The following is a 24,672-nucleotide window of genomic DNA, read 5'->3' as shown; positions in this document are numbered from 1 at the left end:
TGCAGTTAGCTCATTAACGTGTTGGCCGTCCAGCCCCATGCACGGGCGATCCGCGGTAGCTCGTTAATGGAGATTTGCCGTGTTGTGGCGTTAACGTCATTTCAACAAGATTTACGCTGACAGCACTAGTGGGAACACAACGAATATGACTGCACATTTACGCCGACATCATCCTAGTGCAAAGACAAGTGGAAGCAGACAAAAACAACAAGCACGCATGCTACAAACTTGAGTCATTTAGACAGCCGTTAGCACATGATTCTCCTTATGGGGACCTGATATGTTTAATATGCTGCTGAGAATATAGCCCAGAAGAAGCGTATAGTATAGCTTTTATTTTGGAAAGAGCCATTTCTCTGTAATAAACTCTCTTTTCCAAAGATCAGTGATTCCTCAATCAGATACAGGGCTTGCAAAATTGCCTGCCCGACGTCCCGGGGCTAGCGATTTTTCCAGTCGGGCTACCAAAATCTATCTCTGCCCTGCCCGTCGGCCTATCGTAGGAAGGAAAAATATATGTCAATGCTTTTGCATTCTTTTGGAAATGTAGCTGGGTAATTATGTCATTGGCATCTGTGAGCCACTGTCAATATGTGACATATTGAAATCGCGTTTGAATTTGCACTTGTTTTTTGCTTTCACTTTGCAATCGCACAAACTGTGTATAGAGAGCGACAGCACTGATTGGTGAGTGACGATAATTTGCTCACCAATTCCTCTGACATCGTCTCATCAATCATTAGCTTACTATGCAAACATGACAAGTGAAATCTCCCGCAGCAAGCTTAAACATGTGAGAGGTTGATCGCGCAGAGAATCGCTGAGCTTATGTGAGTGCATCTGTAAAAGCAGCAGGATATATATTTTAGTTCTGCTGAGCCAAATAAGACAGGTCAGGGTGAAGAAGTGACAGCCAAAGAAAAGCTTACCACAAAACGGAAAAGTTATGACAAATCAGACTATAAGGCAAAAAGAAAGTGCAGCTTTATGGTTTCATGGACAACAGAATTTCTGTGGCTACAATATGACGAGCTAAATAACAAGGGCTGCAATTAAGTGGTCCGCAGGTGCGCATTCGCTGTCAAAATAAAAAACACGCACTAGATAAGAAGTTGCAACGCGTGTTTGCGTACATAAGATTTTCAGGAGGAGGACAGACATTTGTTTAGAACTCTTAAAGATGTCGAAGAAGCAAGCTCCTTTAAGCAATTACTGTGATGTTCCTCCACCTCCAAAGAAATGTCAGGAGTCCGAACCACAAAAGAAGCACGTATTCTCAGAAAAGTAGTTGCAGGAGGTGAGCTGGCTTCAAACAAATGATGAACGCACAGAGATGTGGTGCGGAATGTGCCGTGAAAATTTAATAAATGACAAATTAAAAAGGCATGAACATTTTTTTTTGTATCAAAAAAATATCAAACCGTGACACCAAAGTATCGAACCGAACCGAACCGTGAATTTTGTGTATCGTTGCACCCCTACTAAATAGCTAAAGCACTGTAAAACATATGCATATGGCGTTGTACTATATCATTATATTAATCCCTTTACTATAGTATTCTTTTGTTTTTATGTTTTAGTTTCACTCTGATTTAATGGTATGTGGCGGTGCAATGTAAAATAAAGCATCGGGAGCTGGGATGCTACATCCTGACTCCTGTATTCTTTGGCTTGCTACTGAATTGTGGACCTACGCACACATGCAGACACAAGGAGAGCAGTACAGTGAAAAGATGGATATGGAGCTGAATAAACTACAGGGTGGGCCATTTATATGGATACACCGTAATAACATGGGAATGGTTGGTGATATTAAAGTCCTGTTTGTGGCACATTAGTATATGTGAGGGGGCAAACTCCTCAAGATGGGTGGTGACCATGGTGGCCATTTAGAAGTCGGCCATCTTGGATACAACTTTTGTTTTTTCAATAGGAACAGGGCCATGTGACACATCAAACTTATTGGTAATGTCACAAGAAAAACAATGGTGTGCTTGTTTTCAACGTAACTTTATTCTTTCATGAGTTATTTACAAGTTTCTGACCACTTATAAAATGTGTTCAATGTGCTGCCCATTGTGTTGGATTGTCAATGCAACCCTCTTCTCCCACTCTTCACACACTGATAGCAACACCGCAGGAGAAATGCCAGCACAGGCACCCAATATCCGTAGTTTCAGGTGCTGCACATCTCGTATCTTCACACCATAGACAATTGCCTTCAGATGACCCCAAAGATAAAAGTCTAAGGGGGTCAGATCGGGAGGCCTTGGAGGCTTTTCAACTGGCCCACGACGACCAATCCACTTTCCAGGAAACCGTTCATTTAGGAATGCTCGGACCTTGCACCCATAATGTGGTGGTGCACCATCTTGCTGGAAGAACTCAGGGAACGTGCCAGCTTCAGTGCACAAAGAGGGAAGCACATCATCATGTAGCAATTTCAAATATCCAGTGGCCTTGAGGTTTCCATTGATGAAGAATGGACCCACTATCGTTGTACCCCATATACCACCAAACCATCACTTTTGTTGTTCCAACAGTCTTGGAGGATCCATCCAATGTGGGTTAGTATCAGACCAATAGCGGTGGTTTTGTTTGTTAACTTCACCATTTACATAAAAGTTTGTCTCATCACTGAACAAAATCTTCTGCGTGATCTGAGGGTCCTGTTCCAATTTTTGTTTTGCCCATTCTGCAAATTCTGTGTGCCGATCTGGGTCATCCTCGTTGAGATGCTGCAGTAGCTGGAGTTTGTAAGGGTGCCATTTGTGAGTAGCCAATATCCGCCGAAGGGATGTTCGACTAATGCCACTCTCCAGTGACATGCGGCGAGTGCTACGCTGTGGGCTCTTGCTGAATGAAGCTAAGACAGCCACTGATGTTTCTTCATTAGTGATATTTTTCTTGCGTCCACATTTTGGCAAATCCAACACTGAACCAGTTTCACGAAACTTAGCAAGCAGTTTGCTAACTGTAGCATGGGAGATGGGTGGTCTCGTAGGGTGTCTTGCATTGAAATCTGCTGCAATGACCCGGTTACTGCGTTCACCAGATATCAACACAATTTAGATCCGCTCCTCACGTGTTAACCTCTTCGACATGTAAATGGCTGTGAACAAAGAGAAACTTGTAAATAACTCATGAAAGAATAAAGTTACGTTGAAAACAAGCACACCATTGTTTTTCTTGTGACATTACCAATAAGTTTGATGTGTCACATGGCCCTGTTCCTATTGAAAAAACAAAAGTTGTATCCAAGATGGCCGACTTCTAAATGGCCACCATGGTCACCACCCATCTTGAGGAGTTTGCCCCCTCACATATACTAATGTGCCACAAACAGGACTTTAATATCACCAACCATTCCCATGTTATTACGGTGTATCCATATAAATGGCCCACCCTGTACATCGCAGTTTTTTGACGTGAACAGTAAACATGGACAAGACATGCTGGAGAAGCCCTTCACTGAAGAAATCACTGAGCATTAAAGATAAGGCATCAGCTCTAAACATTCTGGTTCTAAATGCTCATCAAAATCATCTGGGGGTATTGAAGCGGCATGAGCAAGAGCATTGGCAGAAGCTGCAAGAGCTTGTGAAACATTTGTAGAAAGGGAAAATGCCATCAAGGTTTCCAAAGCAAGATTGGAGGCTAATTTAGATGCCCTGCATTTTGAAAAGTAGGCAGCAGCTGCATTGCCCAGGTAGACACATTAAAGGCCGCAGGCTGCTGTGGCTCAGGAGGCAGAGCAGGTCATCTACTGGAAGGTTTGGAATCAAATGTTTGGTGGATCGATCCCTGGCTCCCCCAAGTCTGCATGCCAAATATTGCAAGATATTAACCAAAGCTGCTCTCTGATGCATCCATCAGAGTATGAATATGCGTAAGCACTTTAATCATAGAAGAAGATCAGTGAGGAAGAAAGTGCTCTTGTGAATGTTAAGTGCTTTGACTGCACCATGAACAAATGAAAACCAATATGCAGCTAGTCCCCTGATGAAGAGTATGCATCCAGTGCAGGTGTGATGGACATGGCAAAAACTTTGGCACATATAGAACTGGTCGGTCACAATTATCACAATTTGATGACTGTCCAGAAACCTACAGATCATGAACGTCATCTTTCCTTACCACAATAAAGGATTTAAACCTTACCACCAGTTAAGAGTTGGACTTGCTTGCAGCATTAGCCCCATTGTGCAGAAGCCGCCATGCAACTTGCAGGACAAATGGATTTCTCAAGGATCAAAGTATAAGGAAGAGTATCATATATCTTATCATCCCGTCTCTTTCCTTACTCAGTTTATCTGCCTGGTGGCAGATAAACTGCCTGGTGGCAGTTGGGATCATTCCTTGTCAAGACAAGGAATGATCCCAGCTTTGTACATCAAAGCAACTATTTTCCCAAGCTAGAGAGGCTTTTCTTAAAGCCTGTAAAATTCAGGAAACCAGTGTCGATGCAAAAGACTAATGTCTAGTCGGATGCAGATCAGAAGGTAACAGCTAACGATGAACCAGATAAATATTGTCCCATCCACTACAAGCCTCACCCACTGAGGAAATGCTGTGGCTTTAGATTGGAAACAACTGAAGATTAGAAGGCCTGCTTAAAAGAGCAACAAAATTGTTTCAGATGCTGCTCATCATCTGGACATCTTGCCCGCACCTGCAAAGCTGCATTAAAATGTGATGAGTCCAGCTATAGATGGAACATAACCCTGACAGACCCAGCAATGTTTGCATGCTTTTCAGCATTTACTTTTTTATTATTTCACAGTTGCTGTTACAACACTTCTCGGCTGCAGTGTCCCGGCTGCCAGCCACACATACACAACAACAACAATGCAACAGGGGCCAGACTCCAAACACTTTGGAGAATGTGAGAATGTGGATGAGGGTCTGGTTTCCAAATGAACCAACTAAAGAGGAAGCCATTTGCCTGATTAAGGGAACACAAACCTCTCTTGCAGAGTCTTATTTAAGCCTTAAAAATATCGTATCAAACAGCATGAATATTCTAAGAGCATTTCCAGCAGAAGACCACATGCAGGACATCAAGTGTCCAAGCCTCTCAGTTCACTAATACCACTTGGCTGACTGGACCAGCATTCTTAAATCAACCACACAAGAGCTCTGTTGAGCAGCAAAACATCTTCAGTCTTGTTGACCCAGAATCAGATAAAAAAGGTTCAGTCACACGTCACAGCTGTGCAGCTAGGGCTACGTTCACACTCCAGGTCTTAATGCTCAATTCTGATTTTTTTGATCAAATCCAATTTTTTTTGTCTGCTTGTTCACACTACAAATAAAATGTGACAGCAAACACACTAGTGTGAACCCTCAAAGCGGCCCGCATGCGCAAAAGAAGACATCACACACAACGCGCTCTGTTTAGACCCAGACCAAACAGTATTGTTTGACTGTTTCGGATTTTATGTTTTCCAATTTTGCTTTAAGTTATAAAGTTATTTTGTTATTTACATATGGCCTAATAATGATCCTTGTTGCTGTTTAAGAGAGGAGCGGTGCTTCAAAGGATAGTTGCAGATTTCTGTCAGAATCTGCAGATTATACAGTACAAATAAAATGTTCACATATCTCCAACATTGTCTTCCCAACAGTTTCACAGACATCTACACTGGATGGCCAGGAAGCGTTCACGATGTCTTATTGGGCGCTTCTCCGGCACTGGTAATTGGTGTCTGTCTCGTGTCAGTGATGTAAAAGACGGATTTAAAGGCGACATGAAACTGCCATGGTGCTGGGTCGTTGACCCAGCGTTTTGGGTTTTATATGATTATTTTCCTCTCTTCTAGTTATTCCGATTTTGGTATTCTGTGTCCTCCCCTTGTGCCCTGTTTGTGTTCTGGATTTCCTGTTTTATTTTGAAGGTCTGTGTGTGTTGTCATTGTGTTCAGCTTGTATCCTCCAGTCGTCTTTGTGTATTAGGATCAGCTGTTCTTTCCTCCTGTGCGTGATTACCTGATTACCTTGTGTGTGTGCATAGATAGTGGGTGTCGGTCTGTGCTCGTTGTCAGCTCGTCTGTGTTTCATGGTGTTCTGTTCCTTGTTTGCGTCTCTCTGCCCCTCACCCCGTTTTGTATGATCTCTGGTTTGTTATTTAGTTTTTCCAGTCTAGGTTTCTTCAGTTAATTGTCATGCCTCACTGCCTGTTCTGTCACTCCGTCACTTGGAAATAAACGTCACTAGCATCATCAATCTACTGCCTGCATTTTGGGTCCTCTTTCCCTCCAACACCACACGGCTCGCCTCGGCAACTGTGACACAAACAGCAGTCGCTTTCTAAAACATCAGATTTGTATCGGATTCAGTACCACATACGAAAGTGACCCAGGTCGGATTTAAAAATATCGGATTTGTGCTGTTCAAACTGTCATACCATGATCGGATATGGGTCGCATGCGGTCAAAAAAGTCGTGTTCGATGTGCTTTTGCCTGCAGTGTGAACGTAGCCTAAGAATGAGGAAAAGACAACAAGAAAATAAACACGCAAACAAGAAACACATTTTTTTTCCCATTCAGGGCAACTGTGTTGGTTCTTGGTATTAGTGCAGTTTGAAACATTTTTGATGCATTTTTCAAAAGTATATAATAACAACTGATAGTCGTTTTGCTAAATTTTCCATGTTTTTATTTACCTGACCAAGTATTGGAAATACTCAGCGAAATACTTAGGTCATATCTTTTTCAATTCAATTCAATTTTATTTATATAGCGCCAAATCACAGCAACAGTCGCCTCAAGGCGCTTTATATTGTAAGGTAGACCCTACAATAATACATACAGAGGAAAACCCAACAATCATATGACCCCCTATGAGCAAACACTTTGGGAAGGAAAAACTCCCTTTTAACAGGAAGAAACCTCCAGCAGAACCAGGCTCAGGGAGGGGCGGGGCCATCTGCTGCAACCGGTTGGGGTGAGAGAAGGAAAACAGGATAAATACATGCTGTGGAAGAGAGACAGAGATTAATAACAAGTGTGATTGAGTGCAGAGAGGTCTGTTAACACATAGTGAGTGAGAAAGGTGACTGGAAATGAAAAACTCAATGCATCATGGGAATCCCCGGCAGCCTAAGTCTATTGCAGCATAACTAAGGGAGGATTCAGGGTCACCTGGTCCAGCCCTAACTATATGCTTTAGCAAAAAGGAAAGTTTTAAGCCTAATCTTGAAAGTAGAGATAGTGTCTGTCTCCTGAATCCAAACTAGAAGCTGGTTCCACAGAAGAGGGGCCTGAAAACTGAAGGCTCTGCCTCCCATTCTACTTTTAAATACTCTAGGAACAACAAGTAGGCCTGCAGAGCGAGAGCGAAGTGCTCTAATAGGGTGATATGGTACTACAAGGTCATTAAGATAAGATGTGGCCTGATTATTTAAGACCTTGTGTGTGAGGAGCAGGATTTGGAATTAACTTCTGGATTAAACAGGAAGCCAATGAAGGCAAGCCAATACTGGAGAAATCTGCTCTCTCTTTCTAGTCCCTGTATCATGGATGGATAAAGCTGTGTGTTATCTGCATAGCAGTGAAAACCTATGAAGTCTATTAGATAGATATGACACAAACCACTGCAGTGTGGTACCTGTAATGCCGACAGCGTACTCTAATCGCTCTAATAGGATATTTTGGTCGACAGCATCGAACGCAGCACTGAGGTCTCGCAGGACAAGCACAGAGATGAGTCCACTGTCAGAGGCCATAAGAAGATCATTTGTAACCTTCACTAAAGCTGTTTCTGTGCTGTGATGAGCTCTGAAACCTGACTGAAGCCATTCCTTCAAATAAGCCATTCCTCTGCAGATGATCTGTTAGCTGTTTGACAACTACTCTTTCAAGGATGTTTGATATGAAAGGAAGGTTAGAGATTGGCCTACAATTAGCTAACACTGCTGGCTCTAGAGATGGCTTTTTAAGTTTAATTACTGCCAGCTTGAAAGCCTGTAGTACATAGCCGAATATTAGAGATAGATTGATTATATTTAAGATCGAAGCTTAAATTCATGGCAGGAGTTCTCTGAGCAGTCTTATAGGAATGGGGTCTAAAAGACATTAGATGGATTGGAGAAAGGAATTACTGAAGTTAACCCAGAAAGATCAATCAGAGAAAAAGAATCTAAATGAATATCAATGGTGCTGTAGATAATGTTACATCTGTGAGATGATTATGTCTTTTTTTTTCTCTAATGGTTAAAATTTTATTTGTGAAGAAGTTCATGAAGTCATTACTAGCTGTTAAAGGGATGGTTGGCTCAACAGTGCTCTGATTTTTTGTCAGCCTGGCTACAGTGCTGAAGAGAAACCAAAGCCCAATCAAGATGGTTTAGGAGCATAGAGTGAAGTCAAAGGGGCCAACAAGTGCTCAGTACTTTGTATGTTATATTTCATGAAAACTACCACATGTGCTGTAATATAAAGAGCTCTGTTCTTCTTCCAGTAGCTTCTGGAATCTTGATTTTAAATTACTTCCAGCAGATGTTGGGGCTGCTATCCCCATTTTAACATACTCATCTAATGGTATACTGCAGTGGGAGAAGGCAAAATTTGTTGAAACAAAGAAATTAAAAAATAAATTGAAGTCAAAATGTAAACTATTCATATTATGTATTATATTGTGTACTTTTTATGTCTATTATGCTGATGCTGTAAAATTTATGATTCTAATTTTTATGTTTTAGTTGGCTACACCACCAGTGATCTTGTGTTCATGTGGCAGTCTGACCCAGTTCAAATGGATGAGATTGCTCTCCCACAGTTTGACATCAAGCAAGAGGATATAAAATATGGAAACTGCACAAAGTACTACCAAGGAACAGGTTAGTAATCTGTAATTGAATTAAAAGACTATGTCCAATTTCTGTAAATTGAAATTTTATTATACTATGCAGGCAAAAACTAGTCTGTGCATGTATTACTTCTAGGCTAGGCTATAGTAACCCGTTATTATCAGGTCACTCTAAGAGCTTCTTGTAAAGCCTTCAGTTTGTTTAGAATGCTGCAGCAAGAGTACTGACAGGGACTAGAAAGAGAGATGATATTTTCTCCTAATTCCATCGCTTACTCTCAGGCTACCTGTTAAATATAGAATTTAAGATCCTTCTTAAATAAGGTCTTAAATAATCAAGTCCAATCTTATCTTAAATAAATAATAGTAGTATATTGTCACAGTAGGCCACTTCTCTCAGACTGCAGAATTACCCGAGTTTCTCAAAGCAGAATGGGAGGAAGAGCCTTCAGTTATCAGGCCCCTCTTCTGCAGAACCAGCTTCCCTCTCTACTTTCAACATTAGGCTTAAAATTTTCCTTTTTGACAACTCTGGATCAGGTGAGCCTGAATCCTCCCATAGTTACGCAGCAATAGGCTTAGGCTGCTTGGGGCTTCCCATGATTCATTGATTGTTTCTTCTTCGCTCACCTCATTTTCGTGTTCTGTGCATTTATCGACCATTATTATTTTTATTCATTAGCAGTGATTAAACATTATCGCTCTCTTCTAGTGTGTCTTTTGTCACTTCTACTCTCCCCTCCCCTAAATAGTTTCTTCCTGTTAAAGGCGAGTTTTTTTGTTCGCGTTGTCACCAAGTGATTGCTCATAGGAGTTGTCTGATTGTCGGGATTGTCTAAAAAGATAATTTGCCATTATTAACTACAATGAAAATAAGATAGTTTGTCTCAAAGTAATGCAGAAAATATTGAATATGAACAGCTTATCTTATCTATTTAAGATCTGTGTGTTTGAGTATTTAATCATTCTCTGTTTCCAGGATACTACACCTGTGTCGAGGTTATATTTACGTTGCGACGGCAGGTCGGTTTTTACTTGATGGGAGTTTACGCTCCAACACTGTTGATTGTTGTTTTGTCCTGGTTGTCATTCTGGATCAACCCTGATGCCTCAGCTGCAAGGGTGCCACTAGGTGAGTGCCACAAAAACACATTTTGCATTCTTTGTTTGAATCACTTTACATTTAAGTAAACTGTAACCAAATGTTTGCATTTCAGTGCTGGGTACCCTATACAGAGAAGTGTTTGGCCTAAGACTCCTCATGCTTAAATTTCAATACAGGCATTGATTATTTGTGTTTGCAGGTAACACAGCTGCTTCTTTATTCAAGACAGTTGGACACCTCAAAGGAAAAAAAACATACAAATCACTTAATAATTGTTAATTTCCACTTAGGTCTTGCATTGACCATGCTGGTTCATTGTCAATACATACTGGTGCAATTAATGGGACAATGAATTACGTTCTATTACTGTGCTTCCCTTTAAAATCTCAGCTTTGAAATAGGTTTCTTGAAAACAGCAGCTGAATTCATGAAAACACTAAATTTATGAAAAGCATTTGTCAAGAGTTTGTTAATTTTGACAGATGATTTTCGTTTAATATTGTCACCTAAATTCTTTTACTTTTAGTATAGTTTTAGTTAACCAAAAGTCATAAGATTATTGTTGATTAAATCTAAAGTTGATTCAGTTGACTAAAATATAAAGTGTAGAGGTCTCATGTCTTTCCAGTGAGAGTAGCTCCAAGGGTCAACCTTTTGCTGTGTTTTCATGAGAAACAAGGAGCATGGGAGAAAGCTGTACCATGTACTGAAAAGAAAGAAAAGCAGATGTAGATTAAATGTCTATGTCTAACCTTAATGCACAAGGATCATTTCTAAACTTGTCTCACCTGTCTCCCCAGCTTTATCGGTTCTGATTGAATCCAGTCTCCCCAGCAATGCCTGATCTCATGTTACTTTATATAAAATGGACCCCATTAAGTTCCATAAAGCTTGCCATCCAGATTTTAGAATAGAGAAATGGTATGGCATCTTTGTGTGTACATGAGCATATTCTTATTTGTTGTGGCTACGACTGTTACTGGAAGACAAACTGATAAATTTGTCATTTATCTGTGTAGAGCCATATATTTTGTTTCTTACATTTCACCTTCACAAAGCTACTGTAAAGCAATACTTATCAAACCTAGTTCAGTAATCAATTGCTATGAACATGTGGTTATTTCAGCATATATAGCATGTAATTCGGGCAAATATAAAGCAAATCTGACTATGCTGGCCTTTACAGAATTGTAATTGGATTAATAAGACATGACATCAACAAATTTAATAACAAGATGCATGTCTCAGAGGGGCTTTAACCAGGCCATTTTCTGAGAAACATCCTCTTCCTGATGTTAAATTTGTTTTCAAGTCCTATTGAGAGCATTATTATATGCATGCATGAGATTTTCATTATGAATCAGTACCTAATTTCAGTCAAGATTCCTCGTTGCTCTGTTCCCACAAAGACAGATTGAATATTGAATGATGAGAAAAAAAAGTGCTAGCTGTAACTGTAGACTGATCATTCACTTCTTAAAACTTTACCTCACTAAAACATATTTTAATACTACTGTTTCCCTCTGCTCAGATTGACATAATGATGCAGCCATACATTTAATACTGTGCTTGATAAAGGATCATAATGTTCAATTTACAGAACTCTTAAAGAAGGCATTCAGATGTAACTGAGTTGTAGCAAATGCGATGTTATATGTATATTCAATATGGTGTATTATAATGATCACTACTTTTAAAATTGAATCTCCTCTTTTTGATGTATCCAAGCAGAATTAAATGATCAGAAATCTCAATTACCTGGAAATGATTATTATAAAATGGTAAAATTAACATGTTAACGTCTGTGCTTTTCTAGGTATTTTGTCAGTGCTTTCGCTATCCAGTGAGAGCATGTCCTTGGCTTCAGAGCTACCAAAGGTTTCCTATGTAAAGGCTATTGATATTTGGCTCATTGCCTGTCTGCTCTTTGGTTTTTCATCCCTGGTGGAATATGCTGTAGTCCAGGTCAGTTCTTGCAAACAACCACTCACACTGTACTGTAAAATACATCTTGCTATATATAAAATATCTGTGTACACATAGCTTAGTTGGAAAACCTACTTGGGGAACAAGCCTTGGGACAAGATAACAATAACTGCATCAGCAATTCAACAAAATATTTGCATACTATTTTGCAGTGTAGAGGTTTCTGTCAGAGTTTAGGGTCCAGATGCAGATGTGCAGAGATGGAATTCTAAACAAAAAGCAAGCGTTTATTTTGGCTGCCGTTTGCTGTTTTTGCATATTTCTCCATCTCTGAGTGAAGTCCCCTCACAGTCTTTTGAGATGCAGCACCAGGCTTATAGCCTGGTTTATAGCTTGGTGCTGCAGCACACACACTGTCTATTAAACCGACCAGAATCTGTTTGTGCGTTTGCAGTTGGAGACTATCCCAGTTGCCATTGGTGAAGAGACAGGGTATACCTGGACAGATCACCAGTCTCTAGGCTATAATAAAAATGAAAGGTTTATTACTTAAATTCAAAAATAGTACCTAGAACTTTTCATTCATGTTTCCCATGGAAATAAGTTGACAGAACTTAAAAGGAATCCTAGTAATGGTCAACAGTGGCTAACACAGAGCACTGCAGTCAAGCGAGCCGACATCAATTTTCTTACACTGACTGCACTAAGCTTTACAGTAGCGCTTCTTCTTTGTTGCTGATTGAAAACACAGGCGCAAGCACACACACACACACACACACACACACACACACACACACACACACACACACACACACACACACACACACATACAAATGAACACATTCACTTTTTTTCTCTTCAGGAAATTAAGAGAAATTAAGCTCCTGCACCATTGTTTTCCTGATTGGGTGTTCATTTATTCTTCTTTTCAGTTTGGGTGGCAATGTTATTCTTCCTTCAGCTACTCTACATCTCTGTCAAGGTTGATTTCTATCGGCAGCAATATCCCACAGAAAATAAAGGACAATTATGCTCGACTTCAAATTCTCATCAGATTCCTCTTCTTGGACATCTCATCGCAATCCACTGCACAAACATAAGGACATTTCTGTTCAAATTCAATATAATATTACATAAAAATTTATCTGTGATTGTGGACATGAAATTGCCAGTTGACTCTTCCTCTGGGTTACCTTCTCTACATGTCTGCCAACAGGCTTATTTTAATAAATAAAAATGTACATAAACAATCATCTTCAATAGTTGACATGAAATTCAGTGGAAGAATGCTTGTAAATCCCTCCCTCTTTGGGATTTGCTGACCATAACCCATCTATTAGACTGTCTTTTAATCAATTTTAACTTTGGTTTTATCGTTCTTCTATTGAGTCTGTTTTATCTCTTTGTTTGGTGGCATGGTTTGGTCAGACCTCTGTCACAGAGAAAAACTCACTAAATCAGATTTTGCCTCTCTGTACTCTAAACAGGTACAGAGGGTGGCTTTATCAGTTCTTTATAATGGTTCCCATTCTCTACGGGGTGAATTTCAGTGTCTTCCCTCTGGACGGAGGTTTCTAGTTACAAGATGCAGGACAAAGCATTATAAAAACAGCTTTGTCCCTGCTGCTCTCACTAAACCTAATAAGAACTGTTTTTGGTTTGAGTCATCTTGTCTATTTACCAAATATGTGTCTCTCAGGATTAAATACGTGTGTGTGTTTTGTGAAGGGATGCCATATGCTATCTTTTTTTCTGTAAAACAAATTTACCTAAAGGTATAAATACAGTAACCTTGAACCTTGGAGGGGCTGAACTGCTGATCTTTAATAATAATATGATTAATAATAATAATAATAATAATACATTTTATTTGAATGTGCCTTTCAGAACATTACATACATTTTTAACACAATGTTATCACATTCCTTTGATGTGATGTGATCATATTGCGTTGACTGTATTGAGCAAAATTGTCCTTTAATTTTTGTGGAATATTGCAGCCAATAGAGATTAAACTTGGCACAGATTTACAGCAGTTGGATGACAGTAAGAATGTGTTGAAAGTTTCAGGTCAACTTTCAAGGATAATTTTTAATTTATTTTCGAATGTGCCTATGTGCTGTGTCTCAGTCCAGCTCTGTCCAGCGATTGATAAGATTTCAGCCACTTCTATCTGCCAGTGGTACATGCAGGGCCCGATCCTTCCATCATAATTCTTCTCCCTGCCTCCTCTTCTTTCTCAGGTTTCTGATGCCTGAGGTATTCACTAAGTACATGATCAGTTGTGGCTGTCTTTCTGATGTATTCATGGTTCTTTATTGTTTTTTCCTGAATTTTTTTTTTTGCTTTTATTTTTTGTGGCACTCGGGCCTCTACAGCCGAAGGTTTTGTTGTCTTGATGTCAGTGGCGTCACCTCCTTTGGCCAGCTGATTATACCAACCGGCAGGGTGTAGGCGGTGATTACCTGGATCTTTTTCTCCCCATTCAGCTGACTCCTCAGCACCTACCTTCTCTCTGCAGGTATTTGCTGGTTGCGGTTTTCCTAGTGGCTTCTTCATGGTTTCCATTTGCCTGTGGGATTCCAAAGTACTTGTAGCCGTCCTCAATGTCTGCCTTCTGCTAGTGCAATCCCCACAGTTCTGACTACCTTCCCTCTCTGCTTCTCCGAATGACATTTAGCTGTTGTTGCTTTATATCCTCGTGGTGTGGATGAGTGAATCGATGTCTCGTTCACCCCTGGCATACAACTTGATGTCATCCATTTAGAGGAATTGGCTAACAGTTGCTCCATTCCACTGTCAGTATCCATATTCAATCTTGTTAAAGGTATGGGTGATGGGTTTCATGCCTATGAAGAACAGCAGTTGGGACAGAGCATCTCCTTGGTACTTGATGGTGACTTGTTCAGTTGTCTTGAATTTGGCCTATAGGTTATAGCATTGTTGTTCAAATTACAAGGACATGGATGTGAACAGCTGTCTCCCTCAGGATAACCCTGGTTTGGGCCGTACAGTTTTATACTACAACAATAACAAGTACTATTATGGGTATCTTCTTCCGGAAGCAACGTGGCAGTCCTGTTGTCTCCTTATGAGTCTTCACTCTGTCCCCACCTCCTATCTGCTCCTTTTTCCTGGAATCACAAAGACAGACACAAAAACACCTCCCTGCCTAGCGCTGATCATTTTAATATTACTGATTCTACATGTCTAGTTCAGGACATTCTGTTCAGACTCCCTTCGGTCCAGAGAATATCCTTCTAACATTATCAAGTGTGATGTGTAAGCATGTTGCAAAACCCTCTGCGCTAAGTCAACTCTTCAATATTTCAGTCCAGACATGCCGCTGGATGAAGCTTTTGACCTTCAAACATGGAGCGCTAACTTGTTTATGAGCACACTGCATTGTGTATATAAAAACAATAAAACCAGCTTTGTTTAATCATTTTAAACCCTAACACTCTTTCTTTTTTACCAATTCCTTATGTGCCTGATCCTCTTAGCTGCTATGCGGCCTGACAGGAGCTTCCGTGTTGTGCTTTGGCAGGTTATCATTCCCTTCTGGGGATCCTTGGGGATCAGGACTGTCTGGCCTTCTGTCCTATTCTGGGTGTTTCTTATCTATTAGCAGCTAGTTCATTTGTACTGGAAGCTGCTTATGGAGTGCAGTTAGCTTCTTTAGCCAATAGGTGTGAATATATGACACGTGAAGGTCTGCCACTGTGACGGTTACTGGATCCTGTTCAAGGTGGTGCTGTGGTCCTAGCTTCCCTATCTACTGAGCATTGTTGTTATGAGCCCCATCCTTGATAATACTAATATTAATAATAATTAATAATAATCATTATTAATAAATTGATTTGTATAGCACTTTTTAAAAGATAGGCTTGCAAAGTGCTTCACATTTTGAATAAAAGTCACACACTGCAGATAAGTATGCATGTTAAAACATACTGTCACACCTTCATTTCAGCCTACAGGCAATTATGGTCTATCCTTCAAACTCCACCATTAACCACCGTTACCTTCACCCTCCACATCTTGTCGAGCTCTTCTCTGAGCCCTTGGTATTCCTCAAGCTTCTCGTGTTCCCTCTTTCTGATGTTGCTGTCATTGATGCCGCTACATCGATCACTACAGCCGTCTTCTTCTGTTTGTCTACCACCACTGTGTCTGGTTGGTTAGCCACCATCATTTTGTCCGTCTGTATCTGGAAGTCCCACAGGATCTTAGCTCGGTCATTCTCCACCACCCAGTCTCCCAGTTTGACCTTGGGACTTCCAGGCCATATTCGGCACAGATGTTTCTGTACACTATGCCGGCCACTTGGTTATGGCATTCCATGTATGCCCTGCCTGCTAGCATCTTGCACCCTGCTGTTATGTGCTGGATTGTCTCAGGGGCATCTTTACACAGCCTGCACCTGGGGTCTTGCCTGGTGTGATAGACCCCAGCCTCTATGGATCTTGTGCTCAAAGCTTGTTCCTGTGCTGCCATGATCAGTGCCTCTGTGCTGTCTTTCAGTCCAGCTTTGTCCAGCCTCTGATAGGATTTCTGGATGTCAGCCACCTCTGCTATCTGCCAGTGGTACATACCGTGCAGGGGCCTGTCCTTCCATGATGGTGCCTCCTCTTCCTCCTCATTCTTGGGTTTCTGCACTGAGCACACGGTCGGTTGGGGCCATCTTCCGGATGTATTCGTGGATGTTTGTTGTCTCATCCTGGACCATGGTGCTGACACTCACCAGTCCCTGGCCTCCTTCCTTAAACTTAGCGTACAGCCTCAGGGTGCTGGACTTGGGGTGAAACCCTCCATGCATGGTAAGGAGCTTCCTTGTCTTGATGTCAGTGGCTTCTATCTCCTCCTTTGGCCAGCTCATTATCCCAGCAGTGGAGCAGTGTGATATGACCAAAAATATTTATCACGAAATACATTTGAAAATTTGCGATAACGATATAACTGATGATATAATTGGCACTAGACAAAACACTTTACATCTCCACAACTTTATTAGTGCAAAAAAAAAAATCAATGTATTTTCACTTAAACAAGCAGCTGTTTTTTATGTGCATTAAAGTTATATAAAAATTTAACAGTGCAAATGCAAATTCCTTACTGACAGTTTAACCAAAAGGCATTTCCAGTGGAAATTGGCCGACATATCCTCAGCATAACCATTTATAATATCTACAAAACTTAAAAAGAGGTTATACACACACAATACGGTAATATTATGTTGAAGCACAGTACGCATCACTCCGCGAGGCTCCTGCCTATGATAGCTGTAATGCTCCGACAATCCATCAAGCGGTGTGGATTCATAGCTTAGCAAAGTTGCACTACAACATTTGACAGATTTTCGAGCGCCGTGTACCATATAAAATTGTCATGATCCTGGGTCCTTTTGACCCAGCGTTTTGTGTTTTCTCTTCGCGATTTTGGTTCTGTTCTCTAATTGGTGTTTACCCTGTTCCCCCCGTGTGTTCCTGTTTTATTGTGAAGGTCTGCGTCTTATGTGAGTGTTTTCAGTTTGCCTCCCTGGTCTCGTCATGTTAATCACTCCCAGCTGTGTCTCCCACCTGTGTGTAATCTCCCTGTGTTCTGAGTGTATTTAAGTTGTATTTTCTGTCTTAGTAATCGCTGGTTCGTCTGTGTTGTTTCCCCTCGGTCTCCCCGTATGTATTTCTCCGGACCTCCCTGCATCCTCATTCTGGTTTGTCTTATTAGTTTACCCAGTTTAGGTTTCCGGTTTCATGTTTTGTCGCCACCGCTGTTTGTACTTACACCCCTGTAAATAAACACTCACCTGCACCAGAGCTGCCGCCTTTTGGGTCCTTACTACAAATCCACACGGCTTGCCCCGCAAACCGTGACAGAACGAACCAGCCACCATGGACCCAGCGGCAGTCAATCCGTCCGAGGAGCTCCAGGATGACATCGGCTACAATGTGGAGATCCTCCTCGGGCTGTGGCTGGAGAATCCTCCGTACGAGCTTCGCCGCGCCGTGGAAGGTCGGCTACAATGTCTCTTTTCCGGCCTGCCATGGCTACTGAATTCACTTCCTCCGACCATACAGGCTTTTCTCCGGCACACACCTCACCTTCTCTCAGCCACTCCTGCCTCGCTGCCCGACTCGCCGGATGTGATCTTGCCCGGCCCGTCGGAGCCGTCTGCGGGGAGGAAACGCCGATCGCGCCGCAAGCGCGCCACCCCACAGCCGGACGTTCGGGCTTCTAAATCGCCGGCTGTGGTGAGTGAGGACTCTTTTTCATTTTCAGACTGCATGACTGTTCATTCAGGGGCTGCGTTTTGTGTGGCGGATGTCAACGCGAGCTGCTTATCGCCTGTGCAGCTACCGGCAGCTCGGTTAGCTCCCCCGCAGCCACTCTCAGCTCGGTTAGCTCCCCCGCAGCCACTCTCAGCTCGGTTAGCTCCCCCGCAGCCATTCTCAGCTCAGTTAGCTCCCCCGCAGCCAGTGCTACTCTCAGCTCAGTCTCCTGTGCCTCCTTCAGCTCAGTCTCCTGTGTCCCCTTCAGTTCAGTCTCCAGTGTCCCCTTCAGTTCAGTCTCCAGTGTCCCCCTCAGTTCAGTCTCCAGTGCCACCCTCAGTTCAGTCTCCAGTGCCACCCTCAGTTCAGTCTCCAGTGCCACCCTCAGTTCAGTCTCCAGTGCCGCCTGTAGCGCAGGCCCCAGTAGCTCCAGTGCCGCCTGTAGCGCAGGCCCCAGTAGCTCCAGTGCCCCCGCTACCCGTAGCTCTGGCTCCAGCAGTACCGGTTCCACTCATTCACTCCATGCAGGGAGAAAATTTAAGGTCCAGTCAGGGAGTTTCTCGCGCTTTAGCTGCTTCAGGCACCGTTCTGCACTCCAGGGCTTCCCCAGAGGCTAGGTCTCAGTCCCCAGCTGATTCTGGACCCCTGAAGATTAAGCAGCCCTCAGAGAACAACTCCGTGTCAGTGCTGTCTGAGCAGGGCCAGTGCTCAGCACAGCACCCATTGCCTTCATGTCTGCCAGAGGACTCCATGCCTGCTGGCTTTGTGATGGCTTCTGCTGGAGGGTCCAAGGGGCCCGTCCAGCCTTCATCTCGTGTCTCCGCTGGAGGGTCCGAGGGACCGCTCCGGCCTTTGTTTCCTGTTTCCGCTGGAGGGTCCGAGGGACCGCTCCGGCCGTTGTCTCCAGTCTCCGCTGGGGGGCCCGAGGAGCCCGTTCAGCCACCTGTCTCAGCTGGAGGGCCCGAGGAGCCCGTCCAGCCACCTGCTGCAGCTTCATCATCATCCTCGCCGGCTGCAGCATCATCATCATCCTCGCCGGCTGCAGCATCATCATCATCCTCGCCGGCTGCAGCATCATCATCAGCCTCGTCTGGTCCAGCCTCATCATCAGCCTCGTCTGGTCCAGCCTCAGAGCCTTCAGCCTCGTCTGGTCCCCCCGAACTGTTTGGACTCCTGTGCTGTCGGCCCCCTGGCCGGCCCCCTGAACTGTTTTGGACTCCTGTGCTGTCGGCCCCCTGGACTCTTCTGTTTTGGGCTCTGTTTTTTCCTGTGTTCTGGTGTGCTTCGTTTCTTTTGGTTTTGGGCTCGTTTTTTGTTTTAGTCTTTTGGCCTTCTGGTGCTCCGGTTTTGTTTTGCTTCGAGCCCTCCTTCCTGGGCCCCCGCCGCCCGCCCTGGTCGGGTTGTTTTCTGTTTTTTCTGGCTGTTTTGTTTCTTGTTGGGCTGTCTGGAGCCAGCCTTTGAGGGGGGGTACTGTCATGATCCTGGGTCCTTTTGACCCAGCGTTTTGTGTTTTCTCTTCGCGATTTTGGTTCTGTTCTCTAATTGGTGTTTACCCTGTTCCCCCCGTGTGTTCCTGTTTTATTGTGAAGGTCTGCGTCTTATGTGAGTGTTTTCAGTTTGCCTCCCTGGTCTCGTCATGTTAATCACTCCCAGCTGTGTCTCCCACCTGTGTGTAATCTCCCTGTGTTCTGAGTGTATTTAAGTTGTATTTTCTGTCTTAGTAATCGCTGGTTCGTCTGTGTTGTTTCCCCTCGGTCTCCCCGTATGTATTTCTCCGGACCTCCCTGCATCCTCATTCTGGTTTGTCTTATTAGTTTACCCAGTTTAGGTTTCCGGTTTCATGTTTTGTCGCCACCGCTGTTTGTACTTACACCCCTGTAAATAAACACTCACCTGCACCAGAGCTGCCGCCTTTTGGGTCCTGTTGGGGGAAAACTCTGTAAAAGACCCAGGAGAAATAAAGACACAATGAGACAAGATCACTTTTTATGCTTTAACGTGCACACGGGTAAGCTGTTCAGAACAACTCACAACGTGTACAGAGGCTGGGCACTTTTTATAGGAAAGACAGTGAGAACAGGATAAGAAAATACAAAACAGATAAAATAAACAACTCCATATGTGGCGCTAGTCTCGTCAGCAGAGAGCTGTGAGAGATAAAACAATCTAAAACAATATGTCCCAAAACAGTATGTCTTTGCTGAGAAAGTCTAAAAAGATAATTCTAAACTAATCTAACCATAGACAAAAGGGCATGCTTGCACATTTAAAAGAAGGTAAAGAAACATAGAATCATTTTTCCTGTAACATTCCCTCCTGTTTTAACTTATTTTAAATGTATACAACAATTGTCTGTGAAGGTTATTTATTAAGTATCTTAAGCAATTTTTTAATTTTCAAAATGTCAGCATAGCAGAAATGGAAATCATTTGGTCTAAAGAATAAAACAAAATAAAATAATAAAAAGAACAAAGAAAATCATAGTAAATGAAATAACAAGTGGAATAAACAAGAAAAAATAATAAAACTAAACTACAAAAAATAAAGGATAAAAACCTTATATTTAAAACGAAAACTACAAAAAATAAAAGGATGAAAACCTTATGTTTAAAATGATGAAAACCTTATATTTAAAATGAAAACTTCAAAAAATAAAAGGATGAAAACCTTATATTGTACCTGCATAAACTACTAATGTGTTAATCAGTGCATGATCACTTGACAAGTCATTTTTAATCACCACGTCATTCATTAGCAGTTATTACAAGTTCTCCTCTAACAGAATTGCAACGGGATGCTGTTCTTCTTGAGGCACGGCAACATAAGCAGTCATTGTAGTTGTTATCATCTTTGAAATCATTACTCTTAGACATGGCGGTGTAGCTGCTCCAGATGTGTGGTCAGTGACATATTTCTGCAGAATGGTCAAATTCTGCAAAGCTTCATAAATGTCTCCGCTTACAAACTCCTCCTTGTGATGCTGTTAGCAGGTCTAGAGTCAGTCTGTTCTGCAGCACCATCGTTCTGATGGCCTTCTGTTCTCCTGCTAAAGCCGGTCCCAGGGTCTTTGTCAAAGTTGATGCGTCGTAGCAGAGCATATCGGTTGATCTCCACATGATCCCGCACCTCGGCAGCTCCAATGCCGGGGATCAAGCTCTGTAAGAATTTCACTCCTCCTCAGATGCGAAACTCTGGTTCCTTTACTGCTTGGTGCCGTCCGTGCACATCCTGTCTGGTACTGAGTCTTTGTTTGTAGTGGCATCCGGTAGATAGGTGAGTAGGCAGCTCCCCCACTGCCCGCAATCCATTGTTCATCACACATACTGGCAGTTGCGCTGCGTTCAGCTTGTTCAGTAGAATTACATCAGGCAGTGGGTCTGAGACTTGGGGCCAGGTCAGTAGGTAGGTCTGTCCGGAACAGTTCACATTTGTGGGTGATGATGACCTCCAGGTTGCTTTTGCTGGGATGCTGTAGTTGGCCTTGGACCAAAGAGTACCGTAGCCTGGATGTGTTGCCAGGCCCAACAGACACCAACTGCGATCTTCAGGTATGCTGTACGGCCACAGGCCAGACGTCTGCGAGGATAGGGGCATATGGGTACATGCATAGCAGTCAGTTTTATTATTCCAGTGAGCTGTAGTGTTCATAAACTGCCACCAAAAGTTAGTGGCGTAGCCATGGGGAAACTTGGTGTACTGTCCTTTGTCATACAGTGTCTGCCTTTTCTTCATATTGCGTGACTTGTTGTCCCTCACGGAAGCAAAGATGAGGAGCCCGGCCATGGTCAGGGCCACTGCAGTTATTAAGAGCCACCACCTCATGACGACGGGACACACCCTCCTGTCGCGAGTAGACCCCCCGGCCAGGAAAGCTGACCCCTCCACCGGGCGAGATCACAACAAGTGGGCAAGCCTGCTGTCAGCTGTGTTTAGATGGCTTCACTGACTCGCCTGCAGTGACTCTGATGGATCCAGGATGGTCGTTCCGCAATTTTGCAAGCGGTCGGTGTAGTGAGGAGGACTTGGTATGGCCCCTCCCACCTGGGTGTGCTCCAGTTTTTCCTTTGGAGCACCTTGATCAGAACCCAGTCACCGGGCTTTAGTCTGCAAGACACTGGAGAAACATCATCAGGTTGTTGATTATGTACAATGATCTCTTTGTTTTCTAACAGCTTAGACATCCATTCTGCTAATGTGTTTTCTCTGATTGCTTTGTCTATTGGTTGACTGGTGATGGGCAGTGGGAACGGCCTGCCATGAATGATTTCAAATGGAGTTAGTTTATGGGAGCCTTGCGTTAAGCGCATCCACATTTTCACTAAACCCAAACATTCAGGCCACGGCCTTCCTGTTTCTGCCATGCATTTCCTGAGCCTTTGTTTTATAGTGCCGTTAGTTCTCTCTACAAGGCCTGCGCTCTGAAGGTGATAAGCACAGTGGTGTTTTATGCTGAAACCGAGTGCTTCAGAGACCTTAGTGATGACATCATTTACAAAATGAGTGCCGTTGTCTGATCGTATCAAACCTGGAATGCCATATGTGGGTATGAAGTGATTGCACAGGCATTTTGCTACTGAAATTGCATCTGCCTTTTTCACTGGATAGATTTCCGGCCACTTTGAGAACACATCTATAACCACTAGGGCGTATTTCGACCCTTGACATTCGCTTAGCTCAATAAAATCCATATGAATTGTGTGGAAAGGGTGAGGCGGAGTTGGAAAACGGCCTCTTTTTGGTCGCAGGTTACCCTGAGCATTATATTTTTGACACGTCATGCACGTTCTGACAATACAGGTCATTCCCCCCGATGACAAATGCGTACAGCCATGAGTCACTAATGCCGCCATCTTGTGGAGCGATTTTGGCAACACTGGCTTGCCATAACACATCATTAAATCGTTTGTCAGAACTGCACCGTGTTTTAGCCATTTTGCCTGCTCTGCTGTGCTTGCTGCTTTTTGTTCACTTTGCAACACATCCAGTGGAATCTGATGTGTGTTTACTGCCATCAATGTCATGTTTGTCTTTTGTGCCGCCTGTTTTGCTGCTCTGTCAGCAAAATTATTGCCTGTAGCAATGAAAGAGGCGTTGTAAGAGGTTGGCATGCTGAACTGGTTTTCCGGTTGGTGTAATCATTCCTCTGGTTTTCCAGATTTTTTGCAAAATGATGCACAGCAGAGAAAACATACTGGCTGTCTATATAAATGGTTATTTGTTTATCTTTGTGTATTTCACATGCGCAAATCACAGCTGACAGCTCAGCGCTCTGTGCAGAATATGAAGAAGAAAGTGGTTTTGCTTCTATTATTTTACTATCTGTGGTTACTGCGTAACCTACACAATTTCGGCCTGTGCTGTAAGGTCAAATGCTGTTCTCCTAGCTTCCACACTTGCTGATCATAAGGTGGATCTGGGCCTGGAGTTTGTTTAAATCTCAGAATGTTGTGATACTCGGTCGGTTTCTGGAAAGTGGATGTGGCGGGTGTCATTTAGCATGCACTCAGGTGTAATACCAGAAAAGAATGGCATGACTGCTATCTTAAGTTTTGTCAGAGCGTCTCTACCTAGCAAATTTACTGGACACGACGGGTCATATATGCATTTAATAAAGCACCTGCGGCCACTTGCTGTATGTACTAGTTCTAAAGGGGCAGTTAATTGTTGTACAGTTGTGTGGCCTGAAGCTGACTTTACAACTAATTTGTCCTTTGAAAACTGTCAGTTTAAGTGGCTGCCTCAAAACTGTTTTGCATTATTTCTCTGTGGCCTACTCCTACAATCTCGTGTGAAGTGACCTTCCTCTCCACGGTTCTAGCAGGCGTTGTCTCTATGTTATCTGCTGTTTCTGCGTGGCTGTCTGCAGCCTTGGTGTTTGTGACTTTGCTCGCCTCTCTGTTCCTGATAGCCACCTGCGAATTAGTGTTTTAGTCTGTTGTCAACACGTCAGCCTTATTTCTAAGTTACAGAATGCTTCTTCTTCTCCTTTTTTTTTTTTTTTTGGTTTGGGAGAATAGATGCAACTCTACATTTTCACTTAAGGCATTTTTAGATAATTTCTAGTTCTTCAAACAATTCATGGATCTCACACATTTCAAACTTTCAAGTTAGGGTTGTTTCCCATTTATACAAATATATATATATTTAACTTTGCATTGCTCACAGCTCATAGCTCACAGCTCTAAACCTAGGCATTTTTCAATCATATGCCTAATCACTATGTGTCACTGTGATTCTCAAGTATTGTCACAAGTTCGTTTAAATTCGTTTCCAAAACCAACAAAATAATCAAACAAAAACAAAAAACATAAACGTGTCAGGACACAAAAGAAAAAAGAAAAATGCTGCCACCCGAACAAGGCAGAAGTCTGCATATGTTGGCTTGTAATAGCATGCAGCTTGTAACATGGTAGACTAATGTGCCTGTGTTAATTCAGCTCCATATTATTGTGTGAAGTTGCACTGGGTTGGGAGTGGTTTTGTGTGTGTCACATTTTTGGTGAGCCAATGGCTGGAATGGGGTTGGACTAATTAGAGGCAGGTGTACTTGATTGCACTGATAC

The 24,672-nt window shown here is 42.7% G+C and overlaps 1 protein-coding gene across 2 annotated transcripts in view; it reads left to right on the top strand.

Annotated features, from left to right (window-relative positions):
- The window catches only part of LOC146629995 (glycine receptor subunit beta-like), a 72,343-nt gene that overhangs the window by 32,186 nt on the left and 15,485 nt on the right, over positions 1-24,672 (top strand). For both annotated transcript variants that reach the window (XM_085356733.1, XM_085356734.1), the window contains exons 6-8: positions 8,703-8,840; positions 9,789-9,941; positions 11,731-11,879. In XM_085356733.1, the coding sequence (XP_085212859.1) occupies positions 8,703-8,840; positions 9,789-9,941; positions 11,731-11,879 (440 nt within the window). The remainder of the gene's footprint in view (positions 1-8,702; positions 8,841-9,788; positions 9,942-11,730; positions 11,880-24,672) is intronic.

Source organism: Diplotaxodon limnothrissa, linkage group LG6, assembly GCF_057381915.1.
Source record: "Diplotaxodon limnothrissa isolate DT_005_m linkage group LG6, D_limnothrissa_male_GT1.1, whole genome shotgun sequence".
In the NCBI taxonomy this organism is placed as follows: domain Eukaryota; kingdom Metazoa; phylum Chordata; class Actinopteri; order Cichliformes; family Cichlidae; genus Diplotaxodon; species Diplotaxodon limnothrissa.
The sequence above is the reverse complement of the archived record's forward strand: the minus strand, read 5'-3'. Positions and strand labels throughout refer to the sequence as shown.